The sequence below is a fragment of the Macrobrachium nipponense genome, chromosome 11 (assembly GCF_015104395.2).
Source record: "Macrobrachium nipponense isolate FS-2020 chromosome 11, ASM1510439v2, whole genome shotgun sequence".
Lineage (NCBI taxonomy): Eukaryota > Metazoa > Arthropoda > Malacostraca > Decapoda > Palaemonidae > Macrobrachium > Macrobrachium nipponense.
Window position 1 is genome coordinate 22,844,305 of NC_061087.1, and position 23,823 is coordinate 22,868,127.

Below are 23,823 nucleotides of genomic sequence, written 5' to 3' on the forward strand. Positions count from 1 at the left end.
TCCAATAGTGATTTGTGCACTGAACCCAGTGCAGTGGAGGGTGCGTCTGATCGGCTCCCTAATGCTTCCAGGCCTAGACCTCTTCCAGAACTCCCAGTCCCAGTTGGAGGAGGAAAGTCGAAAGCCGCAGGAAGGTTAGGGAGCATCCCCAACGGTCAGGCGTCCCCTCGGTAGCTCCTGTTGATCGTTCCCAGGAGGCTACCTTGGATCGCTCCAAGAGAGAAATTTTGCGCCAGTGCTTCTCGTCGTCGCCTTCGCCTTCTCCTAAAAGAGGATGGAGCTCTTCGGAAGCCTCGCGCCCTTCGAAGAGAGCCTGGAACGCTCCCGGCGCCCGCCCTTCCAGCCCTGAAGTTTTTTTCGGAAGAGCCTGAGGTGGAAGCGAAGAAGCGTAAGAGATCTTCAGGAGTATCGTTCCCCGAGCGGAGATCGAGCCTCGTCTCCTGTTCACGAGTTTGTGAATTCTCCTGCAAGGGTGTTGGCTAACCTTCAGGCGCAGATTTCGGCTCTGGCTGGCTCTCTTTGCGTGTCTTCTCGTCGTAGGAAGGACGTCTCGCTTCCTGTAAAGAAGTCCAGGCTCCCCTCTCCTGACTCTCGCTATTCGACGGAAGAGGCGCGCTCACCTTGTGCGTTCGGATTCTCGCAGGAGGCTTTCTGCCTCGGACAAGATCACATCTGCGTCTAAGCGACATTCGCCTGACAGACAAGTTTCTCCTTCGGACAAGGAGCAAACTGCGCGTAGGAGATCCTCACCCTACAGACGCTCTTCTCGAGGACAGATCGCTCCCCTGGACAGGCGCCAAGAGCCTAGTAGGCACTACTCACCTCGTAGCCGCTCCTCGTCTCGCCTCCACTCTCCGGTTGACAAGTGCCCTAAATCGGACAGGCGCCCTTCGCTAGACAGGCGTCAAGAGCTTGTTAGGCGCGTTTCGCCTGGCAGGCGCTCTTCTCCCGACTTTTACTCGCCTCGAGTCAGGCGCCGAGAGCCTAGCAGGCGCTTCTCCCCTGGTAGGCGCTCTCACCTAGTAGGCGCTCGTCGCCAGAGATTCTCTCGCCTCGGTTCAGGCGCCAAGAGCCTGGTAGGCGTCTTTTCGTATGGCAGGCGCCGTTCGCTGGTAGCCCGCGTCTCCCTTTGGATAGGCGCAAGAGCCTGATAGAAGTTCGTTCTTCAAACAGGCGCTCTGCACCTGACTGACCGCCGCCTGACTCCTATTAGGCTTCAAGGATCTGGGAAACGCACTCCTCCAGACAAGAAGGATGTTGCAAGTAGACACTTGCCTGAAGCATTGTCTCCAAGACGTATACGTCTAACTTCCTCTAGAGACTCCTTTAAGAATAGTCGCGCCTCTAAGGATCAGGAGGGCTCTTCAGCTCAGGAGGAACAGGACCCCTCAGAAGAAGAAGGACCAAAAGACGCCTCAGTTTCCTCCTATAAGAAACTAACAGAGTTACTCCTGCAAGAGTTTGGAGATATCCTTTCTCCTGTGGCTCCCCCTTCTCCTCTTTCGTTATTCTCCACTTCGAAGACGTCGAAGGTTTCGTCTTGTGTAAGGATGAAACCTACTGTTTCCATGAAGCAATTTGGCGCTGAGAGGTTTTGGGGAATGGCTCCTTTCTAAGGAAGAGAAAGGGAAGACGGGTTTTTTCTTTCCCTCCGTCTAAACTGACCGCAGATTGGGATTCTGGTACGAATTCGGGAGAACCTTTAGGCCTCGCTCTCCCTTCGTCTGCGGACTGACGGACTTCTCTTCATTAGTGGATGCTGCTCGTCGTTCCGCCCTCTTGTCCGCCAAGTACTACGTGGGGAATGAACGAACTTGACCACTTAACTGAAGGGAATGTTCCGAGTCCTGGAAGTTTTCAACTTCCTTGATTGGTCTTTAGGTGTTCTGGCTAATAAGACCAAGACCCCAGATGCTCTGTCTCCTGAAGATCTTAACTGTGTACTCACTTGCATGGATAAAGCAGTGAGAGACGGATCGAGTGAAGTCTCCTCACTGTTTGGAGCTGGAGTGCTTAAGAAAACGGTCGGTCTATGTTCGTTTCTCACGAAGGCAGTGTCTCATGCACAAAGGGCCTCGCTCTTGTATGCTCAACTCTCTCCTCTTCTGTTCCCCAAGAAAATTATCCAAGATGTCTCGAGTGCCCTTTCAGCTAAGGCTACTCAGGACATGTTAGCCCAGGCGCCAGAAATCCCTCGCTCTGTCTTCCAACCCAAGACCAAGAAAGAGACTCCTCTGAGACAGGAGCCCCTTTCGAGGAGGACCCGCTGTCAGAGGTTCTGCAACCAGAGGGACTAGACCTTTTAAGAGAGGTAAAACCTTCTCTAAGTCAGTCAGAGGGAAGAAATAGCGGTCAAGGACTCCAGACATCAGTGGGTGCCAGACTACTGAAATTTGCCGACGTCTGGGCCCACAAAGGGGCAGACAATTGGTCCCTATCGATTGTCAGCAAAGGATACCTCATTCCCTTCTCGTCAAGACCACCATTGACGACAACTCCGAGGGAGTTGGTAGCCAAGTACAAGGACCCCATCATGAATCAAGCCCTTTCTCTAGCAGTAGATCTCATGCTAGAGAAGGAGGCTATAGAACTAGTGAAAGATCCCCGCTCTGCGGGCTTTTACAACAGACTTTTCCTAGTTCCGAAGAACTCAGGAGGATGGAGACCGGTGTTGGATGTAAGCGCCCTGAACGTCTTTGTGGAAAAGAGGAAGTTCGCCATGGAGACAACTTCCTCAGTGTTAGCGGCTCTTCGTCCAGGGGACTGGATGTGTCTCTAGACCTTCAGACGCTTACTTTCATGTGCCGATCCATCCTTCTTCACGGAAGTATCTACGATTCATGATGGGAGGAAACATCTTCCAATTCAAGGCCTTGTGCTTCGGCCTATCAACTGCACCCCAAGTTTTCACGGGGTTTAATGAAAAACGTGGCGCAGTGGCTACATTTGGAGGGAGTGAGGGTGTCGCTTTATCTCGACGACTGGCTATCAGAGCAGAGTCTCAAGAAAGATGTCTGGAGGACCTTCAAAAGACCCTTACACTTGGCAAGTTCGCTGGGACTTCTGGTGAACTTCCAGAAGTCTCAATTAATCCCCAGTCAAGATAGGATCTATCTGGGATTCGGATAGCTTCTCTGGCTTTTCGGGCTTTTCCGTCGCCAGAGAGGATAGCTCGTTGCTCTGAGAAGAAAATAACGACCTTCCTAGGAAGAAAGATAAAGAGGCATGCACAGCGAGGGAGTGGATGAGTCTGCTGGGGGTACACTCTCCTCGCTGGAGCAATTCGTTTCTCTAGGAAGGCTGCCATCTCAGGCCTCTACAGTTCTTCCTATACCAGAACTGGAGGCGTCTCTCCCTAGATCTGGAGTTCTCCTTCAAGATCTCAAGGGAAATCAAGAGAGGACCTTCGGTGGTGGAACAACCCACTTCGATTTGTGGAAGGAATGTGTGTCTACATGCCGAACCCCAGCCATGTGTTGTTTTCCGACGCATCGGAGGCAGGTTGGGGAGCGACACTCGGGACAAGAGAAGTGTCAGGCACCTGGAAGGGGGATCAGGTGTCCTGGCACATCAACAAGAAAGAGTTGATGGCAGTCTGGATGGCATTGAAAGCTTCGAACCCCACGTCCGAAATGCAGTAGTGTCAGGTCAATCGGACAACACAACAGCCTGGCGTTACATCAAAAAACAGGGGGGGGACGCACTCCTTCTCCCTGTACGAAACAGCAAGGGATCTTCTGCTGTGGTCTCAAACAAGGAAGATCAGTCTTTTCTACCAGATTCGTACAGGGAGAAAGGAACGTCAGGGCCGATCTCCTGAGCAGGAAGAATCAACTCCTGCCTTCCGAGTGGACCCTCCACTCAGAAGTATGCAAGACCTGTGGAGAAGATGGGGCAGACCTCACATCGATCTCTTTGCAACAGCAAAGAACGCAAGAATCGAACTTTACTGCTCCCCGATCTCAGACCCAGGAGCAGTATCAGTGGATGCGTTTCTCCTAGATTGGACAGGGCTAGACGTCTACGCCTTTCCCCCCTTCAAAGTACTAGGACAAACCCTCAAGAAATTTGCTATCTCGGAGAGGACAAGAATGACGCTAGTAGCTCCGTTCTGGCCCGCCCAAGATTGGTTCACAGAGGTACTGGAATGGTTGGTGGACTTTCCAAGAGCACTTCCACAAAGACAAGATTTGCTCAAACAACCCCACTTCGACAGGTATCACAGAAACCTCACCCCGCTCTCAATCTGACTGGCTTTCGACTGTCAAAAGTCTTGTCAGAGCGAAGGGGTTTTCGACAAAAGCTGCTAAGGCTGTCGCCTCAGCTAGAAGAACCTTCGACCCTTAAAGTCTACCAGTCGAAGTGGGACGTCTTTCGCCGTTGGTGCAGGAACCAGAAGTTTTCCTCTTCCAGTACCTCTGTGACTCAGATAGCAGATTTCCTAGTTTTCCTCAGAAAAATGCGGTTTGGCAGTATCTACTATCAAAGGATACCGAAGCATGCTGGCTGCGGTATTCAGACATAGGAATTTAGATCTTTCGAATAACAAAGATCTTCATGATCTATTAAGATCTTTTGAATCTTCCAAGAAAACCTCGAGCGAAGTTCCAAGTTGGAATCTGGATGTGGTTCTTCGTTTCCTGAGGTCCGCTAGGTTTGAACCACCACATTTAGCCTCCTTCAAAGATCTCACGAGGAAGCTCTCTTCTCATGGGCTTTAGCATCAGCCAAAAGGGTTAGTGAGATTCATGCCCTAGAAGGAAGGGTAGGTTTCAAAGGAGATTCCGTGGTTTGTTCCTTCCTTCCTTCGTTTTTGGCAAAAAATGAGAACCCCTCAAATCCGTGGCCAAGGAACTTGAGGTTCATGGTTTATCTGCCATAGTAGGGGAAGAACCTGAAAGAACTCTTTGCCCTGTTAGGAGTTTAAAATACTACCTTCAGAAGAAGAAAACCCTTAAGGGCATTGAGGATAGACTAGTGCTCTGTAAAGGACCCCAGCAGACCATTGTCGAAAAATGCGCTGTCTTTCTTCATTAGAAGTGTTGTGAAAGAAGCACATAAAGCTTGTAACTGAGGAACATTTTCCAAAGATCCTAAAAGTCAAGGATCATGAAGTAAAGAGCAATTGCCACTTCCTTGGCCATTTAAGAAGAATATGTCTCTTCAGAATCTGATAAAACTACATTCTGGAGATGTAATTCAGTATTCGCCAACCACTACCTAAAAGACGTCGGTTATTACGTATGACGAGTGCTTCGCGGTTAGGCACCCTTGTGGACGTATCGGCGGATTCGGTGCTGGGGCAGGGAGCTGGAACATATCCTTAGTAGTTTTTTCCCTTGTTTTTTTGGTAATTGAGTTCATATGGTTGTATGAAAAATGATGCAGGTAGGCATCTTTTTTCGTTTCGTAATGCTAATAACGTTAGTCTGGTTAGGTGATCGGATTTGGTTTGAAGCTCCCTGCGTTGGTAGTGGACAGGTTCTGTCATAGAGAGAGGGCGAACCCCCATTGACATGATCCGACTTGGATTCTACTAAGTAAAGCGGATATCAAGTCCGTTAGTAGACCCAAAGAGTCTTTTTTTTTCAGCTGTAGGTCACGCCCTCGCTGTAGCTCTTATGGCTATGCAGACTAATAGACAGTATCTATGAAGTCTTCAGCCTAAACAGGTAAGAACCAAGGTTATTTTTATCCTACAACAGGTGTTGTTTACCTTTTCTTTGTTATTTTCTGTCTTGTACCCTCCACCAAGGGTGTCAATCAGCTAAGTATATGTCTGACAGGAAAGTTCATGTACAAAAATGATATTGTTATTTTACAATAAAGTTTTGTACATACTTACCTGGCAGACATATACGATTGATGGGCCCGCCAGTCCTCCCCTCAGGAGACAGGTATAAGAGAGAAAAAATCTGGCAAGAAAGGTATGATGGTTCTTACCCCGCCTCCCAGGCGGCGGGTAAAAGGTAGATCACCTGACCTACCTGTCGTGTTAGCCGCGAGTTTTGAATTCTGTCGTGACGTCAGAGACGTAAGCTAAGTATATGTCTGCCAGGTAAGTATGTACAAAACTTTATTGTAAAATAACAATATCATTTTTAAGTGTAAAAATCTTCATTTGCTACCATTTCTTTCTGTATATTCACAGGAAAAGAGAACAAGCAAGTCAGCCAAGTAGAAAGACGGCAACTTCAGTCTGCTGGAGTTTCACATTCTCATTTTCAAAGTTACTTTGAAGAAAACTATCACAAGCGTGAGGGTAAAGTGAAGAGATCCTCTGAACTTGGTGCTTCAGTGTCTGAAAAGGACCATTCCAGTTCAAGAAAACTGACCAGGCCACATAGTCCACCTCATAGAAAAGAGGTCACTAGGCAGTCTCCTCCTATATACGGTCGTATGAAACACTCCAAGCCCAGCAGATTGTCAGCGAGATCTGTCCGTCCTCCAAGTCGAAATCTAAAGACGCCTACAAAGTCTTCTAATGATAGAAGTAAAAGCAGAATTAGAGGGAAGGTTCTCAAAGGGAAGAGTGTGAAGAGGAAGGAGTCCACTGCTTCATCGTCAAGGAAAGATAATCACAGTTTTTCTGAAGGGAAAGAAGAAGTAGATTTAACGCTGGGAGATAAGAATTCATTGCCTCCTCCAGGTAGCTTGGGGGAAATGCTTCTAAGAAAAACCAAAAAAGGGAAGCTGAAAGTTACCAACAAATCAGGGTTACCCACCTCAAGAGACAATGCCACCAAAGGCAGTACAGGATCATTGGCAGGGAAGTCTGAATCTGTTGATCATCCAATCATTAATGTTGATGATGATGATGATGATGATGAAGGAGAAACTAGTAAAGTACTGAAGGATATGATAACAGTGGGTTTAGATGATGAAGATGAAGACGAGTTGCAGCTTAGGTGGATTGCCCTGAAATCATCGTTGAAAATCCTGAGTGATGTTCGTAAAGAAAGTCACGTAGCTTCTCAGATAGCCAGTCTTGAGGCTAAAGATAGTGATACATTTAATAGTTGTACTGTATCTGATTCCGAATGTCCAATAGTTATTGGCAAACCATGCTCTCCCACTTCCCTAGAAGGGACTCTGCTTGATTGTATTTTCAAGCGAGATGCAGCAGGAGAATTTGTGGAATGGAAAGAAAACCAAAGAGGAACCAGTCCAAAGGAGAATGCAGCAAGTAAAACAGTGCAAGATCCCAAAGATCTTTCTGACAGTAACCAAGATATAATTGATATGGAGATTTGTGATAGCTCTCCAGAAGAGGACAACTTTGAGGATGTTGATGATGTCCTGAAAGAAGTAGGGGAGGATATTGCCTTGGACGATGACATCTTAAGTGGACGCACAGAGGAAAATGCAAACAGAGAAGGACAGCAGCATAATTTTCAGATTCCTGTGGAGTGGGCGTATATGATGCCTCCTCCTCCGCCCCCGGATCAACCTGATAATGACATTAACAATATAAACAGTTGGTGCTATGACCAAAATATGTATCTTCAATCCATGCAGTCTACCCCATGCAACTCTTCAGAGCAGGTGGCTATGTATGATGGCATGCACCAGGGAAATGTCAGCTGGAGGCAGAATATGCAGCACGAGTCTAATGTAGGAGGGTCATATGATTGTTTAGATGACCAAGCAAAGGATCATGAAGGGGAGGTGACATCTGTGTTTTGCCCTGATGCAAACACAGAAATTGAATCAGATTTAACAAGTAACCTTTTAAATCTTCCAAAATTATCTGGTGGTGCAGAAAATTTAAAAAGTGGTAATGAAGAAGCTGATTTGGATTGTTTTAGTCAGGAGTCATCGTTGAAAGACCAAGCTGCCCATAAATATCAAGCTTTTATGAATGCCGTACTTCAGAATCACACTTCACAAGGGCAGATTTCCTCTGCAAATCGAGAGAGGAATTTATTAGAAGTTAATCTTCTCAAGTCGCCCTCGAAGAAGTTAGTCAACCAGGGTAATAACACCGAAAAGAATTCACAAAGTATTAAAATCACAAATAATGGGAGAACATTAATAAAAGTAAATACAGATAGTAAGTTGAATATGCTTCTTGCTGATCAAGGTAAAGTTAGTCGAACTGCTGCTAAAAAAAGAAGAAAGAAGAGGTGGAAGAAATTGGCAAAGCAAAAACAGAAAGCAGCAAAGGAAAAGCTGCTTATAGGCCAAATCAAGGCCACGCTTGGTGATGATATTCAAGATGAATTTAACATAAAATCAAATTCTTCACATCCTGAGGAGGAAGATGAGGATCTTTTACGAGCTCAGCTTCTCATTGATCTCTCCAAGAAAAAAATGCAGAAGGAAGAGAGAATCAAGAATGCTAAACTTGGGGCTGTTTCTACATCCAGAGCAGAACATATACCTATGAAGAATACTACTCCTCTTTTGGAAAGCATTGGGAAGAAATTAGACCAGTATGAAAACTCCTCCCCATGCAGCTTTCCTTCCTCTGCTGAATCTTCTCCAAAAATCAGACCCATCTCAGGATATGTGTTATCTCGAAGGAGCACATTACAGCGTACTACTGTTGTCAAAGAGGGAAGCCCTACGCACACACTCAAGTTAGATTCTCGTCACCTCTCTGACATTGGTGGATATGGTTTGGATCCAAAGCACAGTCGTTATGATTTTACTGTGCCGTATGATTTGAATTTAAGAAAAGATATTCCCAAAATCAAGTTTCCTCCCATCAAACCAGTCATCATCAATGTGGGAGAGACTTCATCTGAAGATGATGAGGAAGAGGAGGAGCCGGAAGCAAAAGCAGGATGCAGCAAGGCTAATGATTCTCCAGGTACAAGCAGTATTGGGGTTGTTAATAAAGAGGCTTCCTTCAGTTCTAACCTGGACTCTCTTCTGAAATGCATGAGGGCGAAGACATCAGGGGATACATCAAGGAGCAAATCAAGACAAGAGGTTGTGGCCAGCAGTTCATCCAGTTCATCAGGACCAACTTCAACTCCTGCTGTAAGGAAATCTCTTAATTAGTAATGCTGCTACTTGAGACTTTGTTGAAACCTGTTATGTTTTTCCAGTCAATTATAGGGTTCCATTTGTAGTTTGCTCATGGTTTGGCTAATCATGTTACCTGTTCACTCATTATTTTCTTGGGGTCATTGCATTATATTGTACTTAGTTAGATAAAATTAAGGACGTGTCCGTCCATGTGCTTCGTATTGCAGGTTTGTGGGAAAACACTTGTAGATGATGATTTACCACTTTTTGATTTTGTCACCCACAGGCTGTGCGCCACTTGAGTCGAACGAAACAGGAGGAGTACCATAGGCTAAAGAAACAGTTATTAGAGAAAGAAAGGTTACAGCTTGAACGACAGCAGCAATTGAAGAAGGCAACAAGTAGTAAAAAGTTGAAGGAAGATGAAGTTGCTGCAGATAGTCATATTAATAGCAGTCAGCTCAGCTTACCTAGTCAGTTGCAAGACAGTTATGTTGTTGGTGAGAGAAGCCCAAGCATTCCTGAGACTTCAAAAAATGCCACCAATGACTCTCCAGCCAAAGAAAGGATAGTCAGCTTGCAACAGAAGGGTGTAATTCAAGTCCAGCTTCCAAATACTACAGTAGATTCTAATGAAAAATCAACTGCAGTTTCAGGGGAAGAACTCAACCATTCTGTCAGCAACAGATCTACACATGTTAGTGAAGATGAAGATGATGAGGAAGCGTTAAGGTTGATGGTGTTGAAAAGCATTTCAAAAAAGCAACCTCAGAAGACAAATGTTGAAAAGCCAGAGAAGGAATGTCATGATAAAGCTGAATCTGAGGATTCTCAAGGTAATGAAAGTAAGGGGTCAGTTGAGGATAATGGTAATGGAGAATCCAAAAGTGGAACTGAACTGGTAAATACAAGAAAGCGATCTTTGGAAACTAATCCTTCCTCTACCCGTACAGTTAAAAATTTGAAGACACAAGAGACACTTCCTTCTAAAAGTGATGCTCCTTTAGATGGAATTGAGAAAGGTAGTGATAAGGAGTTTGGTGAAAACAAAGTTGTTTGTAAGGAACCAGTCATTCAAGGAAATGTGCCTGAGGCTTTAAAACATGGAAGTATTGCCACAGGAACTTCATTTATAATTAAGGCTGGCTCACCCAAAGTAAATGGTCCAGAAACTGATAAACAAGGGCCTTTGTTTGTGAAATCCAACAAAAAGACTGTGCTAAGTACAAAGAAAACTATTGATCTAGAAAAGCAAAAGTTGATGTGGAATAACCTTAAGAAGGAATATGTAAGGAAAAGGTAATGTAGACAATTTTGTCTTGTTTTATGTTTAGTAGTTATTACATTTCTTTGCAAGAAATTTATTTCTTCACAAGATTTCTTGTTAGTTTTCAAATATTATTTCATTGCTCTTGTCAGTATTGATTACTTGTAGAAAATGAATCAAATTTAGATTGCCATTGAGTATTAACATTAAACTTGGAATACCAATGAGCATTAACAATAAACTTGGAAGGATGTAAGTATTACCATGTTTTAAGCCAACTGCTTTGAACTGCATTTTATGGGCATTTCATTTCCTATTCATCTTTTGTCAGACTAGAAATGTAAAAATACAGCAAGGCCTTGAAAGTGTTTAAAAAAATAATCTGTAAATATTACTGTACAGAACTGGTATTGCTGCTCTACACTCAAATATAAATTTTAATGTAGATCAATTTATTACTACATAGCTAACATTTTAAAGTTTTTCTTACTATATTGTCAAGTGTTACATTTAAAATGTTTCTGTATTAACAAATTTGCATTTTGGTGTCGCCCAGCTTGCAAGTTTTGAAGTCGTGGTCATGTGAAAAATTTTTCCCCTTAATAGGATTCATACAAATGAGGTCATACTGCAGCTGACATCATTAGTGCAGCAAGCAGCTGAAGAAGAGGAAAAAAGGAAGTCCACAAAAGATAGAATTGTCAAGCTTCGGTCTCAACTCACAGCAATGGAAGCACAGTTTGAGGTACAGTAAATTTGATCTAGTCTTATGTTCTCTTTGTAATGCAGTTAATACTTATGATTTTTTGTCAGTTTGATGTTAATTATTTGTTTTTTTAATGGGTATAATCAGATATTAGGTATTAGGCTCATATTATACTGAATATTATTCAAAAAACATAAAAATCCATTTTTTTTAAATGGATATAACCAGACTTAGTCATTTGGTATTAGTCTCAAATTCCTGAATATCATTCAGAAAGAATAAAAATCAATTGTTGTTTTTGGACAGAATTCAGAATAAGGTTAATTGTGCTCATAAAAAACCAGTGTAAATTAAATAGTCTTTGGGAGTATTTTGAGCTTTTAATGGCAGAATTAAACAAGGAAACCATATATCAGTTTAGTAAGTCAATGTTGGTAAAGTAGAAACAAGATGTAAGACACCACAGGTATAGAACACTATCTACAAAAGTGAAATTGTACCCCCCGACGAACCACTAAGGCAGTCCACGGATAGAAGCCTGACCCTGAAGACAGTCTTCTTATTGGCCTTAGCTTCAACCAAAAGGGTGGGGGAGCTACATGGCCTGTCGTCTATGGTAATGCACTCGAGAGGTTGGAAGTCAGTGGCATTCGAGTTTGTGCCAGAATTCGTGGCCAAGACTCAAAACCCATCAGTAGTGGATGGCAGGTTTTACTATTTCCATACCTTCTCTGGCTGATTTTGTAGATAATGACAAAGATGAGATGCTTCTGTGTCCCGTCAGGGTAACAAGAGAGTACTTAAAGGAGGACAAGGCACCTCAGGCCGGGTGCAGGAGGTTGTTCGTAAGTACAGGACGGAACAAAAAGGAAGTGTCCAGGAATAAAATATCGTTTTGGCTAAGAGAAACGATCAGGAATGTCTACATGACAGAAGGCAAGGGGTCAGATAGCCAGGAGAAGGCTAGGGCTCATGACATTAGGGGCTTGAGTGCTTCTTTGGCATTCAAGAAATTTATGTCTGTCGAGAGAATTCTGAAAGCTGGTGTTTAGAAACGCCAAACGACTTTCACTTCCTTTTATTTAAAAGATGTTGCCCATAGATCCTTGGATACCTTTTCCTTGGGTCCAGTGGTGGCGGCCCAGCAAGTGATATAGCTCATCCAGTACCCCTGGCGGTTCATTTTGTGTCTAGTCTAAGATGAAGGTATGAAAGTAGAATGAATGGGATGACTGGTCTTTTTGTCTTGACTACTTTCTTTCTACTCCTTTACCTTTGGTCAGTATGAAGAACTACTTTCTTTCTACTCCTTTACCTACGGTCAGTATGAAGGAGAGTACCATCATGAGCTGGAACGGACTAGATGCAGGTGAGGTGGTCAGCCATACTGTAAAGTTATGTTAGAGTATAGTATACTTTCCAGTAGCAACACACCCTTCTCGGTAGTTGGAAGGGAGGGGTGATGGTAGAGCCAGACACAAGGGACAAGAGTGGTTTATGAGAATAGGGGTCCCCTATTTCCCATAGTTTATAAACTTTGGCATGATACCAGCACCTCCCAGTGAGGGAAAAACCGATAGAATCCTCGCCTTATAATCTTTGGTTCCAAAAGGTTATAGTCCCATTCTCATTGAGAATTCTTCCGTCTAATATTCGGAAATGGATTTAGGTGGCAAACTCCCAGTCAGTTACAGACTTACCTCCCTCCAATAAGTAAGTCTATCCTAATGTTAAGGCCGAAGGTTTGTTTCGTATATGAACAAATGACAAATTTGTAACTAATTTGTATTTTTCATAACTAACAAACCTGAGGAACAGTTTTAGGGCCCACCTCGAACCACCCCTCTAGCAGTCTAACTGGGTTAGAAGTATAACTGGCGGGTCGGTCACACGACACCGAGGGCATTCTGGGTATACATGCCCCGTGACCTGGTATAAATGCCAATAGTCCCTGGATTGCACAAGTTTAATTTAATTCTACCGGTTTCCAGCTTGGCGCTAGTAAATCCTAATGTTAAGATCGAAGGTTTGTTAGTTATGGAAAATACGAATTAGTTACAAATTTGTCATATTGTAACAGTAAGCACAATGGACCCCCTGTATTTGCGGGGATGGTTACCACACACCCCCGCGAAAAGCGAAAATCCGCGAATACTTGAAACCCCTAAAAAAATTTTTAGAACTGCCTATTTTGATAGTTAAAAAAAAGGCTCCTAAGTATTTTAATAGCTTTATCACAAAAAGTGCATTTAGTCATGAAAATCTGAAAATACAGTAATTTGTGAATATTTCTGAGTGAAAATTACTGTTAATAGGCAAATTATCCACGAATAAGGTGTGTATGTTCCATAGAAAATTCTGTGAATAGGGGAGTCTGCGAATAATGTTGGTTGACTGTATGTGAAAGCATTGTAGTAGCTCATTAATACCTGAACTGAAGGCCAAGTGGGATAGTACATTGTTTTCTGAGCAACAGAACTCTCCAGATAACTATTACAGTGGTACCTCGAGATAAGAAGTTAATCCGTTCCGAGGCGGCTTTCGTATCTTGAGCCGTATTTTACATGTAAAATGGCTAATCCGTTCCAAGCCCTACAAAAACACCCCAGTAAATTTTATAATAAAGCTAAATTGACCAATAAACAATGAAATACTACAACAATTTGGGCCATTAAATACCTAACTTAATACGTACTAGTACTAATATGTACGTATACCTGTAAATAAAGTATTAGTGTACATGGTATACAAGAAATACTGTATGTACATACGTACGTATGTAGTAAAATGTGGAACCTTACCTTTCGAGTGAGGCTATCTCCGAAAGTGGCGACAGAGGAGGAGGACAAACGGCAGAAAACTTCTTATAGTACGTACACTTAACTAGCGAAAACACATTAAAAAATGTCAGGAAACATAAACTAAACTTTACGAAACACATTAACAAAACTGTAACACTTAACTTTACAAAAAACTTGAAATTAAATTTTTTTTTTTTTTTTTTTTCTTTTTTTTTTTTTTTCTTTTTTGTTCTATGCTTTTTTATTTTTATTTTATTTTTTTTTTTATTTTTTTTTTTTTTTATTTTTTTTTTTTTTTACAAAATTTCAATTTCTTCATCACTTTCAACTTTGTTTGTAGTATCAATTGGATCTTCCTTTTTGCTAACTCCTACTAGAGGCCTCTTTAAAAATTAACTATCCAAGGAAGATTGCTTCTGCCTGCTTTTCAAAATGCTCCTGAAACGACTCAGGCAAACGTCATCGAACTGTGCAAGCATACGACCTGTGTAAGCCTTTTCGGGGTCTTTTCTACAAATGATGCACTTTATGAAAAACAGCTAGAACATCCTTAATTTCTGCCGTTGTCATAGGGTCGTCGTCCTCCTCCTCGCCGCTGCTAGAGAACTCTTCTTGAACGACGTTATGTTGCATGGCCTCCAACTCCTTCAGGTCATCCGTCGTAAGCTCCTTTTGGTGCTCCTCGAGAAGGTCATTGATGTCGTCCTCGTCGACGACCAGCCCCATGGACTTGCCGAGTGCAACACACTCATCAAGATCTGGTTGCGAAACAGTTTCAGGATCGTCAACTGTTCCTGAATCTGCAGCACCAGCTTCGCCCACGTCGAATCCCTCAAAGTCTCGGGCGGATACGGCATCATGGCAGAGTTTCCTCCACGAAGAATTCAAGGTTCGCTTCGAAACCTGCCAAGCTTGATCAATGAGTCGGATGCATATCACATCATCAAAATGCTCCTTCCAAAATTCATGCAAGGTGAGGTTTGTAGTATCAGTGATGGCGAAACCTCTTTTCAAAGATGTTTCGTATCCAGCTTCTTAAAGTTTGATATCACTTGCTGGTCCATGGGCTGGAGGAGAGGGCTGGTGTTAGGTGGAAGATAAAGAACCTTGATAAACAAATACTCCTCTAGGATATCTTCCTCGAGGCCAGGAGGGTGAGCAGGGGCATTGTCCAACAACAGCAGACATTTCAGAGGGAGGTGCTTCTCTTCCAAGAATTTCTTCACTGTTGGGCCGAAACACAGATTTACCCACTCCGTGAACAAAAGTCTCGTTACCCAGGCTTTTGCAATAGCCCTCCACATCACTGGAAGCTTCTCCTTAAGCAGTTTATGGGCCTTGAAGGCTTGAGGAGTCTCCGAATGATACACAAGTAGGGGCTTCACCTTGCAATCCCCACTGGCGTTCAAACAAAGTGAGAGCGTAAGCCTGTCTCATAGGCTTATGCCTGGGTAGCTTCTCTTCCTGCATGATGTACGTCCGACGAGGCATTTTTTTTCCAAAAAAGGCAGTCTCATCACAGTTGAAGACTTGTTGAGAACTGTAGCCTTCCTTGATTGTCATCTTGTCGAATGTCTTAATAAAGGTTTCGGCTGCTTTGGTGTCCGAGCTGGCCGCCTCCCCATGCCGCACCACCGAATGGATGGCAGTCCGTTTACGGAATTTTTCAAACCACCCATGAGAAGCCTTGAACTCTGGGGTTGGCGTTGATGTCCCTTCTCCTCTGTCGTCTTCGGCCTGGGCAATCAAATCGCTAAAAATAGCGCTGGCCTTGTGGGAGATTGCTGTCTCAGTTATCATATCGCCAGCGATTTTTTTGTCTTTTATCCAGACAAGAAGCAGCCTCTCCATCTCATCGTGCACGTGGCTGCTCTTGCTAGACAAATAGTCACGCCCTTGGAAGGTGTAGCTGCTTTGATGGCATCCTTCTGCTTAAGGATGGTGCCTATTGTCGACGGATTTCGGCCGTATTCCTTGGCGATCACACTCAATAGCATGCCAGCTTCATGCTTATTTTATTATCTCCATTTTTGTCTCCAAAGAAAACATCCTCTTCTTTCCTACTTCAACTTTCTTGGTACCCATGACTACGTATATACTGTACGTAATTAATTTATGTAGTATGTATACGTATGAAGTAAAGTTATCACGCAACACGATAAAGTAGTACTACAACGAAATTACTAATGAATTTACGATAATAAACAAAATCATATAGAATGAATGAATTCCGCGTGCTTACGATACCGATGATGCTGCCAAGTGGCCGAAAAAGCACGCCACTGCGTAGAGCATGATGGGAGAGATGCTGACTGATAGGAGAGCAGGATCTGATGGCGATGGCTAGCATCAATAACCAATGGGAGAGTGGGAGGATGGTGGCTAGTCTACTAAGTTGGTGGCGCGCGAGTTTTAAAATTGTTATCGGTGGTCCGGGCGAATCTCGGACTTTACAGCAACAACCTTTCGTATAGAATAATTTTCGTATGTAGAGCAAAAAAAATCTTCGTATTTGCTTTCATATCTTGAGTTTTTCGTAAGTTGAGTCTTTCGTATGACGAGGTACCAGTGTATATGTAAGTCATCGAATTGCATTTTTCTTCTTCATTCTAGAAATTTTTTTTGTGTTGGAAAACTCGGTTTTATTACTATTTTTGTGTCAAGAATTTAATGTACTATTTGACTTGAAATTTTTAAAAGGTGAATTTTACAGGCACAGTCAAGGAATCTAAGGAATAAGATGGAGAAAATTAGGAAGCTTCAGTATCAGATGACCGAAGACTGCAAGGATATCAAAATGTTGGAGGTCAAGGGGGAAGCACTTGGAAAGGAGGTAAGTAGTGTTGCTCCAAGTGATTTTGTCTCCTGAGTGCTTGAACTTGGGATAAAAAAATATGCATTGCACCCTTTCTTTGTTTTTAATTACCGTACGTGACTCAAGATTGGAGATCTTAGCTCTGATGGATTAGTAAGTGATTTACTCAACCATGTTGGAGTTATATTTTAACCCACACTTTTAGGGATTATGAAAGAATGCAGTTGTTCATGAAAGATTATTATTATCATCTAAGTTTGATTAGATATTAGATATGATTAACACAAATCATTAGTCTTTGTTTTGAAATCTTTTAAAAATAAGACAAGTACAGTAATATTTCTCCACAGAATCTTAGTCGTCATGCTTAATGCTTCTTAATTTTGATTTTTAGTTATGAGATTGTTATTGAGGTCATTTGGAACAAGGTAATCCAGATCCTTTTTTTTTTCAGCCATTTTTTTTTAGTTTGAACCTTTTTTAAGACACTATCTATTTTGCAGGTAAAAGGCATTGATGGCTCGCTACCAAGAATTTTTGATTTTTCCAAAAGCAAGCAGACATTAGCAAATAGTTTGAGTGCACTGAGGCAACAGATGCGTGATGTGTGCAACAAAAGCAAAGCTAAGCTGCAAGCAGCCACGGCAACATCATCAAAACTACAGGGGAAAGGAAAAGGTGCTGCAGGTGTAACGGGTATTCCTATAGGTAAACATAAAACTACCATTCAAACCTTTTTGCAGGATGTAAGCTCTTCTCAGGCCTCCCCTAAGCTTTCTGCCTCACCAGTTAATGCGGTGAAACGTAAGGCGACCTCAAATGTTGGACCAGGTCAGAAGAAGTTAAAAAACAAAGAAGGAATGGATCCTAAACAACCACAACCACCTCATGTAGAAGTTATGAGCAAGATGGACAGAGGAGAGAGGATTTTGGGAACTAAGGAAGCAGACGATAGATCCTCTGTTATTGCAGGGTAAGGCCTGATGTTTTTCGTTTTTCTTATTTTACCAGTCTTTATTGTGCATATATCATTTAGTTAAAAATTGTTCTGCAAATGAACTAAACTTCTTGCATTTACACAGATAAAGTCATGTGAAAAAAGTTTCAGAATGATGATTGTTTGCCAAGTTTTGAGATATCAGTGAACTTTTTTTTTCAATTGGCAGTTTCAAAAACAATATAAAGCTTTTTTTTCTATTTGGATGTTTCTATGTATCGTTACTTGCTGCTCTTTGTTTCCATCCTTGCTTACTTTTGTAGATCATTCTTGGTAGTTTTAGGAGAGTTGTCTTTTATTCCTTTATCTCCTTATGAAACCCTGTGTTTCTGATCCTAGGTTATTAGTAAAATATATCTCAATAGAAGGTATAGTGTCTGCGTGAGTGAATATTTTAGATTCACTTGAAAACTTAAGATGTATTTCTTCTAATTGTGTTTGGCCCGAACTAGCAAACTATTTGTGTGTTCCAGTTGGTGTGAAGTACTGGTGTTTCTAAATCTTCATTGAACTACACAAATCTAATCATACTCTCTCATCCTGTTCAAAGTATGTTGTGGATTTTGAAAGTACCATTACTAAATGTCCTACCGGTCAGTAAATTTCTTTTGCCTTTACTTATAGAATATTTGTGTGTGTACCGTTATAATAGTGGTGCTAGGCCTGAATGGACAGGGAACAGACAAGAGGTAGTTTTAATGATGTTATTGGGGAATATTAAATTTTGATTAGCCGATCCTTTGCCATGCTGGCAGTTGCAAATGTTCAGTGTCTTCAGTTCCTGTTGTACTTGATGTAGAGTTGGGCTTCTCATGTGGTTCTTGCACATGGTTGGGGGGAATAGGCTAATGTTAATGCATTTTTTTGTGGCCCCTACTGCAGTCAAATCCCCCCCCCCCCCCCCCCCCTTTTTTTTTTTTTTTTTTATTATTATTATTATTATTATTATTATTATTATTATTATTATTATTATTATTATTTTATTATTATTATTATTATTATATGGTGATGGGTAAAAGAAAAACTTGCCTCTTCCAGTTATATAGTTTTGTGAATAGATATAATTCTATTTTTGTCTGGAATCTTGGTAAAGTTGACTGCATTTGCTTTTCATTCTTTCATTCATTTATTAAGCTCCCTGACATGGTTCTATGCCTCTTGTTTGATGAAGTGCAAAATAGAGCATAGTCCTTCATATATAAAATGTTTACTTCCACGTAGTAACTGAAAACATTAAATCCTGATAGAAATAATGTAATATATAGTAAACTTCATTTTATGATATTTTCCAATTCATAACGAGGTGTATAAGTGAATGCTATATATTTTCACCTAGAAAGTGGCTCATTTAAGAAAGATTTTGTGAACAAAGGTAGATGGTTTCAGATATCTGTATATAAGGTCTATGTGTAGTACCATGCATCATCATATGTCTTTGTCATTGTTAAAAAAATGGACAGTTGTTATTTCTCTCTACTTGAATCACCATTGAATATGGTCTTCAGTGACAGTGGAAGAAGTTTTGTTTTGGTTTGTTGTGATTTGTACTGGTTTGAGTGTACACTTTCTCCATGTTACATGGATCTTTGCCTTGTTTTGTTCAGGGTAAAATGAAAGTGTTTGGTAGGACATTTTGAATACTTTACCCTTACCCCAAAAAATTGGCTAAATATGAGTGAAGGGTTTGTATTGAAAAAATCCTTTTTTTTTAATTATCATTATAAAAGACTTGGTGTTTAATGGTAAGAGGCCTAAGCTATTTAAATGTTTATTTTAACTATCCTGCTCTGTTATGTTTTTCTTTTTCTTTTTTTGGCAAAACAGGAGAAAGAAGCTTGATGAAATGAATGAGCTGTGTCCATATGATTTGCTAGGTCGATGTAATGACGACTCTTGCGTCTACCAACACCTTGGTCAGCCACAAGTAGAAAGACTTCCCTGTGTGGAATTGCCCTCCAGGTCAAAATTGGTAAAAACTGTTCAGAGCATTGGAGGTGACAAGGAAATTTCTAAACAAAACATATCAAAAAAAGATAACTCGCCTTTAGATGACAGTTTTCAACAGAACCCTACAAGTAATAAGCTTAAAAGTGATTGTCCAATACCTGAAACTAGTCAGTCTGTTGACAGTGCCTCTTTGGTTGGTGTTGTAATTGAAATGCCATGTCCCCAGAAGATACTGAAGAGAGAGAGAAATAGTACCAATTTTAATGGAGGAGAAGAGAGAGAAACTTCCAATTTTGATGAAGGAAGAGAGAAAAATGCTGTCACTTTCGATGAAGCAAAAGCTATGCATCCTAATAATGCTGAAGATCCTGATGTTAAGGCAGAAAGCTCATCAAGCATAGATGGCAAAAGGTGTATGATAAGTTATGAGGCCTCAGGTAGAACTTTTCAGAGCCAACAGCAAATTTCTGGTCTTGATGATCAGCTCAATATAAACTCAGATTTAAAGGATGATAGCCTTATGGCAGCAAATTTGCTTCAGAAGTCAGGCTCATCTGTGCCAAGTTGTAAAGTTTTTGAAGATAGTGACCTTAATGACATATCTTGTAATGCTGCCAGTAACATGGAGAGTGGCTATGTGGCCTTTGATGAAGAAGTTATTTGTAAAATACAGTGTGGCTCAGTTTTGTCAAATGATTGTGATAATCCTACCACAGTCACTGATTCTTTGTACTCAGGGAAGATGTTGAGTGGAGATGGTTTTTCTCTTGACCCTCTTGATTGTAATAACACCAAAGCCACTGAAGTCTTTCAAAGAAATAAGCCTGAATTAGGGGAGGAGAAGAATTTATGCGATGTATCCCATTCTTCAGTGAATGAAGAAAACAGTTCAGACATTGGTAGATCTGTCGAGAATTTAAATTGCGATGAAGTAAGTGTAAGGGACCCACTACCCAGTAGACTTGAAGAAGGCTGCGGAGTTGAGGATTCTAATAGCATGTCTGAAGATAGTACAGTCATCTTTCCTGGTGTTGAATTAAAAATTGCTGAAGATAAAAAATTAGACCAGGAAAGTGAAATAAATGAGTCTGTTGTAGAAACTTTACAAGTTGAAGAAGAGGGCAAACTGCCTCAGAGGACAGAGAACACTAACAAAGTTGTCAGTGATGATAAGGGGCTTGAAAGAATTTTAGATGATAATACTAAAGTTAATGGAGGTGAAGTGCTCATGACTAGTGAAAATAAAAGTGAGCTTGGAGAAGGTAGAAGTGCACTTATTGGTGACATGGGTGAGGAAACTGAATTAGTTGTAGTACATGATAAGATATGTAGAACGAGAGATGATCATGGCTGTGCATCTAATGTTGAAAATCATTGCCCTGAAGTCATAGTTGCAAATTGCATGGAAACTGACAAATCTCATTGTAATGACATGGACCAACATACACCAGCAGTGATTTGTAATGGAAATAAAGATGACATACAGGATTCCAAAGCTGATCTTCCTTTGGGAGATGAGAAGGCGCTTAATTCTGAAGTCAGACTAACTCGGAACAGTAGAGGTAGACAGACTTGCAGAAGGCAACGGAGACCTTGTACATCGAATAGTGTTTGCAGGCGAGGCAGGTCAAGGAACTCTTCAAGTAGCAGTAGTGCAGCAGGTGGTGGCATTTCAACTAAGGGTAAGGCAAGAGGAGGTAAAAAACAGGTTTCTGCCAGAACCAGAAAAGCTCGTGGTCGTGCACCAGGCATGAGGAGAGGATCCAGATAGTGTTTGTAGTATATTTGTTGATAAGGGCATAATACTCTGGATAGGTCTTTTAAGGACGAGAATACCCTACCAAGTGTTGCCTCATACTTGGATTACTTATTTTTTTTAATGAGGTTTCTCATCAGGTAAAAAATTTAATTATTATTTTTGGTACTTTAACCCAACATTGTCTTGTATATCATGATTAAAGGGTTCAGTGCCATCTGCACTTAGTTGTTGTAAGTTTGGATGAATTTTTTTTTAATTTTTTTTAATTCCAAGGGTAGTTGTTATTTCAAATACATAGGGAGATTGGTACGTAAAGAGTATCGTGCACACATAAGTCTCTCTATGATTGCCTGTGAAGATGGGTCAAAACACAATTTCAGGTTTCCTCTCTTGGTCTCTTATACCTTGAACTAACTGGCTGTCATTTTGTTTCTTATAATTTGCTTTTTGTTCCATGTGCTGTTTGCCATAGGTAGTTACACATCAGTCTCCTCTTTATTATTTCTTTGACTAGATTTCACTTTAATTTTTTTATGGAAAGATGGATGATACATACCATTAGGTTTTCATGCCTTTGCGGTCAAGATTAGATGGCTGTGTATAGGAAGTAATTGAACCTGTTCTAATTTAATTTGCACATAAATAGATTTCAGGTGGCCCTGCTTCAAGTCTACACTTTTCAGTAATGTAATATTTTGCTGAAAAATATTTGATTTTCAAAGTTATTCTGTTGACATCATTGTAATAAAACTTGTAATTTTATTTTATTTTTTATGTGCAAAGCAGATCATATATATCATAGTTGAATTAGTGGCTTGTGCAAAGAAGTCATTTATTCCCCAGAAATTTCATGTCTTTTGAGGAAGGAGCTTACGGTATTTTAAAATTTTTTTATATTCTCAACTTGTGGTGTTCGTGCGGAACAGCATAAAATCTCTTTTATTATTTATTTATTTATTTATTTATTTTTTTTATTTTTTAGTATATACAGCATGGCTTTATATTCTGTAATAGTTTTGTTGAATTTTTTTCTTTGTTTTCTAGTACTTTATTCACTTTCCTGGTTATATCATTCCCCTTTTTGAAATTCATGTATCCCATTTAGAATCCGTTTGGTTACTAATTATTACTCTTCACTTGTATAATGGAAAGCAGTTTTCATTGTATTCCACGTAGTCTCCATGTTGCCTGTTTTTGCTTTGTGTAGATCTGTATGTGCTATTTGTATCTGGATAGTGATTCAGGCTGGCCTGAGAGGAACATTTTATCAACTAATTTTTTTCTAGCTAATTGTTTATCTAAGTTTGATAGTAGTCTTGGTAAAAGACATCACATAAAGTGTTTAAAAATATGCCTGGGTTAACAACAGTGCTGATAATGTAACTTAAGTAAAGAAATTGGGAATGACAGCTGTAATTTATATATACTGTACATAAATGTATATAAGAATATGGAGAAGTACAAATTTAAATAAGATATGTTCTCTGTGAATATGCCAGCTTCTTAGCCTCTAATCTTTACTGGTATACAATAAGTTCTTCATCTTTTTCTAAAACAGCATAAATTTGTAATATTCTTTCATGGTACAATTTATGAAAACATTTTGCCACTGAAGAATGAACTAGCTTAATTTTTCAAGATCTCATTAAATGCTTTTTGTCTTATATGAATAGAATATTTTATTTTCTAAGTTGAAATTCAGTTGGCTTCTGTCACCCACCTGCTAAATTTTTCATATATCAAAAGAACTTGTAATATATGCAAAATTTATGAATTTCGTATTGGTTGCTAACATGATCTTGCATTTCAAAACAGATTTGAATTATTATATGATCATATTTATTACCCCACTAATGATTTTTATGAGTCTGGAGTTTCAGTTGGACCCGCAGAGCTTGCAGCCACCACCAAAGTCCTCGCTGCCAACCCCACAAGGTAACGTAGACCAGAACAGCAGTGTTATTTTGCTTGAAGGTATTGGGAGTGTGCCTGTATTGGCACTTTCGTTTAATATTTTTTTAGATTCATACTAGAGCACCAATGCTAAAATATTCCTTTGTATCATTTATATATTTCTTTGCTTTCACAAGAGACTAGTTCATTTCTGAGATTTTAAGTGATTGAAGTATGAATTGGTATTTTATGCATCACAATTGGACTTCATTTCATGGTGCTTTTTTAACCTAGGGCTTCTAACTTCACTATAAAATTGTCATACTGTGTGGTTTTTATCCTAATTTCAATTAGTTCTGCCATTAAGTTTGTCATATGCTAAGAAATTCATTAGGAGGCAAAGCATTTTAGTTAGTTTATTTAATTTGTGGATAAAGCAGAGTGGTCTTTATTTAGTTTATGGAAATAGTGGAGTGCATTTCAATCCTTTGACCTGCATATATTGTCTTCATAAATTTTTGATATAACAAATTTGTCAGGGACGGGACAATGGAGAATGATTAAAAAAAAAAAACTTGATATAAGATATGCACAAGAAATTGCGAGCGAGGCTCACTTAAATCTCATAGTAATAAGTATGATATCAGCCATACGTTGAAATC

At 40.6% G+C, this 23,823-nt stretch overlaps 1 protein-coding gene across 1 annotated transcript in view; it reads left to right on the forward strand.

Annotated features, from left to right (window-relative positions):
* LOC135196678 (uncharacterized) overlaps positions 1-23,823 on the forward strand; it is a 57,975-nt gene that overhangs the window by 25,289 nt on the left and 8,863 nt on the right. Inside the window, exons 3-8 of the mRNA XM_064223542.1 lie at positions 6,152-8,988; positions 9,263-10,275; positions 10,850-10,988; positions 16,464-16,583; positions 17,069-17,538; positions 19,387-23,203. Of these exons, the coding sequence (XP_064079612.1) occupies positions 6,152-8,988; positions 9,263-10,275; positions 10,850-10,988; positions 16,464-16,583; positions 17,069-17,538; positions 19,387-21,280 (6,473 nt within the window). The 3' untranslated portion in view covers positions 21,281-23,203. The remainder of the gene's footprint in view (positions 1-6,151; positions 8,989-9,262; positions 10,276-10,849; positions 10,989-16,463; positions 16,584-17,068; positions 17,539-19,386; positions 23,204-23,823) is intronic.